The sequence below is a fragment of the Otolemur garnettii genome, unplaced genomic scaffold (genome assembly GCF_000181295.1).
Source record: "Otolemur garnettii isolate 467f Iridium unplaced genomic scaffold, OtoGar3 scaffold00221, whole genome shotgun sequence".
NCBI lineage: Eukaryota > Metazoa > Chordata > Mammalia > Primates > Galagidae > Otolemur > Otolemur garnettii.
Window position 1 is genome coordinate 1556833 of NW_003852616.1, and position 11209 is coordinate 1568041.

General features: G+C 37.5%; 1 protein-coding gene across 2 annotated transcripts in view; it reads right to left on the bottom strand.

The window, feature by feature from the left end:
* Positions 1 to 11209, bottom strand: part of CDADC1 (cytidine and dCMP deaminase domain containing 1) — a 54413-nt gene that overhangs the window by 12337 nt on the left and 30867 nt on the right. For both annotated transcript variants that reach the window (XM_012812749.1, XM_023508078.1), the window contains 3 exons: positions 8735 to 8904; positions 5903 to 6092; positions 1778 to 1838 (listed from right to left, as the gene is read on the bottom strand). In XM_012812749.1, the coding sequence (XP_012668203.1) occupies positions 1778 to 1838; positions 5903 to 6092; positions 8735 to 8904 (421 nt within the window). The remainder of the gene's footprint in view (positions 1 to 1777; positions 1839 to 5902; positions 6093 to 8734; positions 8905 to 11209) is intronic.

Sequence of the window (11209 nt, forward strand, 5' to 3'; positions counted from 1 at the left end):
TCTTAGGCTTAAGTGATCCTCTTGCATCAGCCTCCCAAGTAGCTGGGACCACAGGCACCAGCCACAACACCCAGCTATTTTTTCGTTGCAGCCGTCATTGTTGTTTGGTGGGCCCAGGCTGGATTTGAACACATCCACCTTAGGTGTATGTGGCCAGCGCCTTAGCCACTTGAGTCACAGGCGCCCATCTGCCTGTGCCTCTTTAGAAGACAATTTAAACCATTCACATTAATTGAGAGAACTGATAAGCCAGGTGTTTTGGGTGTCATGATTTTTGGATATCCAGTGGACATTTTTAATCCTTTCACCACTGTGGAAGTTGGGTTTTATTCAAAAATTTCTGGGTAAGTTTACTTTGGAGGTAGAGCATTGTGCTGGTCATTGTGGAGGATAGTTCTGAGAATATCCTGGAGAGCTGGTTTAGTTATGGCAAATTTCTTCAACATTTGTATATCATTAAAGTATTTGATTTCTCCATCACAAATGAAACTCAGTTAGCTGGATACAGGATGCTGGGCTGGAAGTTGTTTTGTTTTAGGAGATTGAAAGTTGATGACCATCCTCTTCTGGTTTGAAATGTTTCAGCTGAGAGAGCTGCAGTCATTCTGGTATTTCTCCCTTTGTAGGTGATGCTTTTCTTACGTCTGGCTGCTTGCAGAATTTTCTCTTACATCTTATCTTTGTCAAAGTTAATCACAATGTATCTAGGAGATGCTTTATTTGGATTGAGTCTTGCTGGGGTTCTGAAACTGTCTATTATCTGAAGTTCTGTATCTCTTACAATGCTTGGGAAAACAGGAAATTATTAATTGATCCCCACAAACACTGTCATTGAATGTACATTCTTAATCAGATACATATATTTCCTTTCTTTGGATTTTTTTTTTTTTTTGCTTTTCTTTCCTGATAATTTTTATTAAAATGAAAGACACAATAGTTCAGTAGATATATATACCTATATTTTTCCAGATCGCAAATAACTAATTTACTATTTGAGTAAAATAAAGCTAATTTAGAACACAGAATATCAAGATATTCACATAGAAATTATTTTCACCTTTATATTTCTTGATTGTTTAGGGGAAAAAAATTATTATCATCAAGAAAACTTACAGTAAACTTCCATTTCCATAGAACCCAAACAAGCAGATAATATAGCTACTTATTTTAAAATAATACCGTGTAACACTGATTTCCAAAATTATGTGCCTAGGATTTCTTAAAGATTATATGATGTTCAAATATCTGAGTTAATGTGCAGATAATAAGGTTTTAAAAACCAGTAATTCATATATGGTAGCTCTGATGATTCTTAAACAGATTATTTAAGTAACTGGAATGTTTCCATTCTCTGACCAACCTGGATTTTACCTGAAAGAAGGTATACATCCTCATCATTTAGACATAGAGCCAGCTATGCTAATTGTACATATTTTTCCTTTCTAACTGCCCAAGAAGCTTGTGTTTTGGTACAGAAGAGCACTGTTGTCTACTGTTTCATATATGTTTAATTTACAAATTCAATTTGTACATCATTACTTACATTAAACTGTAGTTTCTACAGGAGTAATTATTAATCAGCACTTTTCATAGCACCTAACATCTGGTAGATAATACAAATGTTTAAGAAGAAAGTGAATAGTAAAACTCTACCCTGTAGAAAAGAATACTCTGTCTATCAATGTCATGATTTCCATCACCTGATCATTAAAATCACCATATGTCCTTTCTCCTCAGCAACCAAGTAACCCTCAATGCAGGACTTGTAAATACTCACTTTCTCTCCTTCCAGGCTCGTTTTGTTCAAGACCATAAGCTCCTGATGGATTCAGTTGCCACTGTAAGGGGGCACAGACTTTTATTTATGTGTTTAAAGGGGATTTAAAAAACAGAATTTTAGTACCCTGCTTTTAAATATCAAAACAGCTTTTAAAAAATACAAGGAAAAGGAGTTAGCATGTCCATATCAACAAAGTCCTAATAAGGCCATCCTGAGTAACCCTAAATGATATGATTTTGGGGACCAGAATCAATACTCTTAGAGGATAAAGAGACTGGAAAGGCCCTTAACACTCATTTTACAGGTAAGGATGCAGAAGACCAGAGGACTAATTGGAGTGACTTGCCCAAATTATACACTAACCACAAGCAGTGACAGAAGTAGAACCCAGGCCTGCCCAGTCAGTCCTATGGAATTATTAGTAACATGACTTCATATTCCATCTCCAGGTCCTACAGATTCTAATAACAGATGGAGAAGGCTTAGATATTAAAGACTGAAAATATGACCAAGATTACTTTACCTTTTACTGTTGTTATGCTATATAAACTATTATTTACAATTTTACATCATATCATTTTATGTCATATAATATCACATATCATATTTCCTCTGATTATAGTTTTCCATCTAAACGATTTGGAAAGAAAGAAGGAAGCCTGAAAATTCTCAGATGTCACAGGGAAGTCTGGATCAGCAGCAAAGGGAAATGCAGTGTGATCAGCATCTCACAGCACAGCCCTTCCTTGTTCACCTGGCTTCTAGATTCTATCTAGAAATCACTAAGGACTTAACCAGAAAGGCCGTGGGGCGCTATCTCAGGAGATAAGATTCAGTACCTATTACCTGGGAGCCTCTTTCATAAACATCAACTAGTTTATCAGATTACCTAGTTAACAACTTGAACCTTGAGAAGAGGTGATATGTAAGACATTTTACCACATATAAAAAAAAAAGCCTTAGAAAGGGAGGACATTTAGAATTGATAGGTCCCTAACAGAAATGAGAAATTACAAAAAAAAAAAAAAAAAAAGAAGAGTCTTAAAATGTCTTAAAATAACTTAATCTTAATTTTGGCAGAATTAAAATTAAAAACCAATAGTCCTGAATTTACACTTAAGAATATTCATAAAAAATTTTTATAATTTTAAAAATGTAGAAACAATCTAGTCTAACAACAGGAAAATGGTTAAATAGGTTGGAAAATTGCAATTTTTAAAGAATTTTGAATGATACAGAAAATAGGCCAATATGTTAATAGTGGCATCTATGAGTTGTGAGATAATATATGTTCTTTTTTATTTTCCTACTGTTCAAAAATGAGCATATAGGCTTGGCGCCTGTGGCTCAAGCAGCTAAGGCGCCAGCCACATACACCTAAGGTGGCGGGTTCGAATCCCCAGCCTGGGCCCGCCAAACAACAATGATGGCTGCAACCAAAAAAATGGCCGGGCGTTGTGGCAGGCGCCTGTAGTCCCAGCTACTTGGGAGGCTGAGGCAGGAGACTCGCTTGAGCCCAGGAGTTGGAGGTTGCTGTGAGCTGTAATATGGCACTCTACCCAGGGGGATAGCTTGAGGCTCTGTCTCAAAAAAAAAAAAAAAAAATGAGCATATATTACTTTCATAATATACAAAGTAATATGACCTAATTGAGAAAAATCTGCAAATATGGAGCAGGAAAAAAAAAGAAAGAATTGCATAAGTGGACATGGATATACACACTCATAAAATCTATTCTTGAAAATAGTATTAAGCCAGGCATGATGGCTTATACCTGTAGGCCCGGCTACTCAGGAGGCAGAGGTGGGAGGATTACTTGAACCTAGGAGTTTTAGATGAGCCTGAGTAACATAGTGAGACCCCATTTCAAAAAGAAAAGAAAACAGTGCTGAACAGCTCTAGCCCAGCCTACTACACAACCACTTATCTCAAGGTCCATGGTAACATATCAAAAGAAAAGCAAAAATCTTTCAACCAAAATTAATTGCAATTTGCTTTAAATCTTAAAAACAAATATCAACTGATACTTATACAACTTTTAACAGTCTAGAAGTAAGAATATAATCATTATTGAAATTCAAATTTAGAACAAATACTAGTGTGTGTTAACCACTGGAATTTACAAAAGTAGATGTTTTAGCTAACCATCTGGGTAATATTTCAAGCCAGGCCAGATGAGGGGAGGGATGGCAGGATGGAGAGCTAATCATCATGAGAAGAACAGGGAACAACCCAGAGTACATCTTTTCTCTCAAAACGTACCTGAGTAGGGTCCTCCTGAGTGGGTCTGTTCCAGGAAGCATCTCTTGTCCCCATTTTTGCCCCTGAGGCCTCCTTTTGTCTTCTTCCTCTTACTTCTCTTGCCCTATTTTTCTCTTTATTCTCTTAGCAATTGAAAAGCTACTAAGGGGCTGGGTGGAGTGGCTCATGTCTGTAATCCTAACACTCTGGGAGGCAGAGGTGGGTGGTGGATGGTGTCAATGCTAATATTCGAGACCAGCCTGAGCCAGAGTGAGACCTTGTCTCTAAAAATAGCAGGGTGTTGTGGCAGGTGCCTGTAGTTCCAGCTACTTGGGAGGCTGAGGCAAGAGAATTGCTTGAACCCAGGAATTTGAGGTTCAAGGTGAGCTGTGATGCCATGGCACTCTACCGAGCGGGAAAAAGTGAGACTCTATCTCAAAAAAATAAAAAAAAAAGAAAGAAAGAAAAGAAAAAGCTACCAAAATCTACTAGTAAGCAAGATATTTCAGAATTGGCAATAACCGATTATCATTCATAGTTCTAAAGAACTAGGTCATTTAATTTGTTTTTTTTTTGTAGTTTTTGGCTGGGGCCAGTTTTGAACCCACCACCCCTGGTATATGGGGCCGGTGCCCCACTCCTTTGAGCCACAGACACAGCCCAAGGTCATTTAATTTTTATGAAGAGAATTTGAAAAACCCATTTCTCCACATTCTTTAGGAGGAAAGAAGAGACAGAAAACAAAAACGCATGACTGGAGAGTGCTCTCACTCGATACAAGCTTTGATATAGTTTTACAAGAGAGGCATCTTTCTCATCTCTCCCTTCTTTCAGTGCCACATCACTCCCTTTCTCTTCTCAAACTATGATAAACTTTAAAATAATTAGAAATATTCATCTGTGTAATATGAAAAATAATAGTAATAGCTGGACACTTTCTGGATAGCCTCTGTGTAAGTGTGTGTGTACACACTGTATATATACACATATACATAAATAAATGTAGGTACTCTGGACACATACTGATAGAGATAACAGGAATGTAAAGCTGAAATCTATAAACAGTTACCTACTGAAAATTCTAGTACATAAAGTTTACATTAAACGTCAGGATTAAACCACTGCATATCATAAAACCATGTATGACCTTGGACAGAATCCTGTAGCTGTACAGAACATTACTGGTGAGCCTGGACTGGAATGGGATGGGGCAGTAACACATCAGGGATAATTTCCTGATTTCTGTGCTTATATTGTGGTTATGGAGTTATTCATCATTTGAGGAAATAAAAGGATGATCTAGTATCATGTTAACAACTTCTGGGAAAAAACTTCTTTGTAGTGTTTTTATTAATTTTCTTATGTACCTAAGATTGTTTTCAAAATAAAGTTTTTTAACAACCTAATAGTAAAGAAGTAGAGTTATTTTTAAAATATCGGGGAAATTATTTTTTTTTACCTCTGATTGCTCTCATGGGACGTGTCTTCTGTGCATATATGTGTGTGCGTGTGTGTGTGTCTGCAGGGTGATCTAAATAATCTTCACCTCTCTGTCCAGCACACCAAGACAAGAGAGGAGGGTGCGTGAAAAGGCCGGTCAAGATGTTCTTTCATCAGCCACCAGATGGCACCAAAGGCCTGCTGGCTCAAGACGCGCGCGGTCGCGTACAACTCCGCAGAGACTACGTTCACCAGGGGAGGATTCCTAACCAAACATTTGCAGGTAGGTAAGTGCTTGCACATAAAAAAAAAAATTCAGTAATAATATTTGTTGAAATCCTTTAAAAAGGTGGGAATCACTAATTTACAATATGCATCAGGGCGACTGAAACATTAATACAACAGAAAGCACAGCTAGGGGAAAATAATGTATCTACTTACGGTAAATTTGCTCACACCCTCAAGTTCCCCGAACCTCATGTAGGAGATATCTGCTTTCTTTTTTCCAACATCTACGTCCCCTGCATAGATTTGTTTTATGCCTGCACCCTTAATTAAAGGTACACATTCATCACATGGGCACTTTGTCACAAAAATCATAGTTCTTTCTTCTGGTTTTATTTCTTGACACCTAAAAAAAAAAGTATAAGATAAAAGTATAAGGTAGTTTCTGAAAGGGAAATTTTTTTTTTTTTTAGAGAAATATTTGAACACTCAAATTGGACTATTTTAAAAAACAGATTTTATATTATAAACAGTATGTTCAAGCCTTATTCTTGCTGAATGTTCAAATGTAAATCCATAAATTACAATACAACCTAAACATGACAATTATTATGCTAAAAATAATTTACTGATTCTAAGTAAGATGGTCAGTATCAGATTACAAGTAGATGAAAAGAGAAAGAGACATCAAAGAGAAAGGAAGAGGGAAAGACATAAAAAGGGAATCAATGCTTTCTAACTAACGACCTCTTTAAAATATTGGAATTATAGATTAAAACTTCCTTAAGAGCTACCATGTGTGATCAGATATTAACTCAAGGTAGCCAAGAGGCCCAGCCCTATTTGGTACCTAATGGGTATTTAACAATTGCTTAAATGAATAAACTAATTTTAAAATTAAAACTAATTTTAAACTAACTAAAACTAATTTAAAATTTAGTTTAAAACAGACTGTTTATTGCAGCTCAATTTACAATTGCCAAAATGTGGAAACAGCCTAAATACCCACCAGCCCAGAATGGATTAACAAGCTGTGGTATATGTACACCATGGAATAGTAATCAGCTATAAAAGATGGAGACTTTACAGCCTTTGTATTAACCTGGATGGAAGTGGAACACATTATTCTTAGTAAAGCATCACAAGAATGGAGAAGCATGAATCCTATGTACTCAATTTTGATATAAGGACAATTAATGACAAGGGGAGGGGAGAGCAGAGAGAGGAAGAAGGAGGGAGGAGGGAGAAGGGATTAGCAGAGAGAGGGAAGGAGGGGGTGAAGGAGGGGTCTTGGTGTGTGCCACACCTTTTGGGGGCAAGACACGATTGTAAGAGGGACTTTACCTAACAAATCCAATCAGTGAAACCTGGTTTCTTGCACCCTCAATGAATCCCCAACAATACGTTTTAAAAAAAATTTAGTTTAAAACTAAACTAATTTAATAAATGCTTAAATGAATAAACTAATATTAAAGTTAGGTTTTGAGTTATAGTTCTCTTACCCCTTCCCTATCATAGAATATTTAAGAAAAGTTTGGAGTTGATATATTTGCACCTTTGTACAAAATGAAGCAGATAAATGTGTAATGAAGATGTTGAGGACAGGGGAGCTTTGGTGAAATTTTGCATGCTGGGGTAGTTTAGGACTAAGGGCTGCTGCCATCTGAGGCTATGAGGACTGACTCTGGGTTCTGTGGTTCACGCTGCTCCTGCCAACTGTTTTCAATTCCCCCTCCACCAGCTTTCCACATCCAAGTTCTGTTCAAATAATACTCTGCCTACATAATCTCCAAGGCATGGCTTTGTCAAAGCCATTCTGTCTCCTTGCTGCCCAGAGAGGGCGCGCCATCGTGCGCTGCTGCTCTGCATGTCCGAATTCCAGCCCCAGTGGAATGTTCCCGCTGCTCAACACACCAGGTGCTTTCCGACTTCTAGACCACACTTGTGCTGGAAACAAGAATGGTCTTTCCTTTGAAGAAGGGTCTTTAATTGCCACGGTCCTAGCAATTCTTTAAAGCTTAGCTTGAATGCCAGATCATTCATAAATGATGAATGCACCCCTTTTCCCCTGTACCTCCCTCCCTGTCCGAAGCGGCCCCTGAGTGTCCTCAGCACTTTGTGTTGGTCTCTTTCACAGAACCACTGCCTAGGAGGCTGCAGTCCGCTGTATCGCCTGCTGTGTTAGAGGCTCTCTAAGGACAGAAGCCAAATCTTATTCAGTTTTTTCAATCCTCTAACTTCATCCCTTTAGGTCAGTGGTTCACAACCTTCCTAATTGCAGCTTGTTACAAATGGAAAAAAGGGGTCGCAACCCACAGGTTGAGAACTGCTGCTTTAGGTAAAGGCTGAGAAGTGTTCCTGGAAATTATCTAAATTAACAATGGGGACACATTCTGAAAAATGTGCTGTTAGGTGATTTTGTCCTGTGTGAACATCACTGAGTGTTCTTAGACAAACCTAGGTGGGATGGCCTGCTGCGTGCCTATGCCTGTGCTTCGTGGGGCCTGCTGCCCCCGGCGCACCTGTACAGTGCGGCGTTACTATTCTAAATGCTGAAGGCAACTGTGATACAGTGGTGTTTGTGTATCAAACATAGAAAATGTACTGTGTCATGCTAGGACATTGCAGTGGCTATGTCACTAGGTGATAGAATTTTTCAGTTCCATTATAATCTTATGGGACCACTGTCCTAGCTGTGGTCTGTTGATGACTGGAATGTTGTTATGTGGCACATGACTATATTCATAAATATAAATATGTGTGGTCCGGATTTAGAAAACAAAGGAGATCTTAACAGCCAGAAATAGGAGAGGCTGACTTGCAAGCAGTTTCAAGAGAGAGAGACAAACAGAAAAGGTTTGCTCAATAAACTGGAAAGGCCTGGAGAATCTGTGATAATGGCCTCAGATCTGGCAGTGAGGACCAAAATTTACCAAAGTTATACTTCTGAAAAGGAAACTTCTTAGAATTAGGAAAAGGATAAGAAAACTAATTTCAACTAACTCTTGGCATATTTTAAGGAGAAGTATATGTAAAAAAGTATCATACCTAAATGTCAAGGCATTCTGTTCTGCATGTATAATATATCTGAATTTCCTGATTTCTCTGTCTTTCTGCTTGTCATCCATGTGTGGGAAGTCAGCATACTCCGATCCAACAGGAAAAGCATTATAACCACATCCTATGAAGTACATAGCACCTGTTCCATCACAACTTTTCTATGAAAGTGAGAAAACCAACAACGGTTAGTCTCAACATTCTGAAAAGACACTCTGCAGTATTTGTATTTCTAAAGCTTGCTATCATACTTTGTGTAATGACTATTCATCCAATTTTCTATAACAAAGTGAACCATCAAAAAAGAATTTTAAAAACCCTACAACATCAGATCCTCCTACTGCAATGTGGTCTTTTCATAGCTAAATTCTAAGAAGACTAACTCCTTTTCTGGTCTAATTCTCAAAGCAGTCCTTGGTTTTAGCAACTAATTAAATGCTATCTTATTTAACTCACAAATTGTTTCACTTGATTCAGACATTTCCTTGCAAGTAGATTATAAGAGCCTGGAGAGCTGAAATCATGTTTCATACTTCTTTTTTATCTCTTAAAGTATACATGTTAAGAGTGTTATATACATAGCAGGTATTCAAGAAGAGACTGTTAATATCTTATATGCTCTGTGCATTGGAACAAGTCAGAAATTTTAAAAATACTTTGAACAGACAATTTCTGTTGAACTAAAAAGGTATCACTTTGCTTTAGTTAAAAAAATGCATTTCCCTTTAATATTCTGTATTTAGCCTGTGTTATATGTAATATATTATCACAGAACTTACTTCAGTGGCTCTTATTTCTCTTGGTCAATGGCATATTAGTTGTTAATATGAAGGCTTTATACATTATTATTATAACGACATATTTTATCAATGATGTTGGGATATTTTATAAACTTTATTACATTTCTTACCACTTAATACTTAAGTGACAGTATCCTATCAACAGACTCATTACTGTAGTGGCTTAATAAAAACTATGTCATAGTGAGACAACAAATACCTGCAAATAAAATATTATCTACTAATAAATCTTGAACAATTACTAGATGTCATACATCACACTGTATTTTATACTACACATGCATTATTTCATTTGATCAATTCTTGAAACAATGTAGAGTAGTAGTACTATTATCCCCTTCTTACTGATAACAAAACTGAGGCCAGGAGAGGTTGAATAACTTGGACAGGGTCACAAAGCTATTAAATAGCACAGCCAGAGTTCAAGCCCAAGTTCCTTGACCCCAAACTGTATGTCTTCCACTTGACCTGCCTATGCTAGAGATAATTGGAAACTGAAATTCTCCATAGAGTATTAGAACCAGATGTTAAGCTAAAAGGCTGCCAAGCCTACACTTAAACATAAATGACAGTTCCAACCATGGACCAAGCTTGTGGCAGGTGTGGGGAAAACAGAGAGTTCCTGCCTTTATGGAGCTTATAATCTGGGGAGGATCAGAAACAGGGAACATTAAGTTTAACTGTGTTGAGTATTACCAATGAGTCACACAAAACACTCTGGCAGAGAAACCTGTCCTAGTCAGAGTTCAGGTTGGGGTAGAGATGTGCAGAGTCAGAGAGGTATTCTGAAGGTAGAACCCACTGCACGGGGTTTCTGCCTGTGTGAGTCACAAGGAGTGAGAGGGTGACCACTGAGGAAGGAGCAGCTTGCAGGGAGGGTACTGGAGGACAGCTGGGTTCAACTCAGGGCCTTGTCAAATCATAGTAGAACCTCTGCAAGTTGACCACCTCAGGGCCTATAACAACTGGTCAACATACGAAGGTGGTCAACATTAAATGGGAAGTAGGCCTATTGGACGGGCACAATGTGGTACACGTCTGGTCGATGAAAATTAGGCCACCTTAAGGAGGTAGTTAACTATGGAGGTTCTACTGTATTTGCGGTACACTTTGGCTCCTATTTCCATCAGCTATATATGGTTACTAAATACCTTTTAATTCCATGCTTTCCTAACCCATCCCTATAACACCAAGTCTTCATCATCTCTCATTAATATATTTCCTGTCTAGCCCACTTCATTCTTTTTACGATGCAAATCTGGTCAAATAATTTTCCTGCTTGAAATATCTGGATTATACTAGCCAATACAGTCACCATTCTCCACATGCAGTCAGTCTAGAGAGGTGCACTAAGTGTAAAATACACTAAAGATTTTGAAGAGTTAATATCTAAAAAAGATGCAGAATATTAAAAAAATGCAGAATAAAAATTTGTAATTTTTATTAGCTCCTAGAAAATTTTAAATTCTGTAAGTGGCTTGCCTTTTATTTCTACTGGTGAATGCCATGCTAGGACATGCCACTGTCTAAAGTCTAAACTCTTTTTTTTTTTTTTTTTTTTTTTTTGATACAAAAAAAAAAAATCCCTATGGCCTGCTGAGGATATGTTAGAAAATAGACTAAAAAATATGAGAGGGAATGCAGTTTGTAAAAGATTGAGAAATTT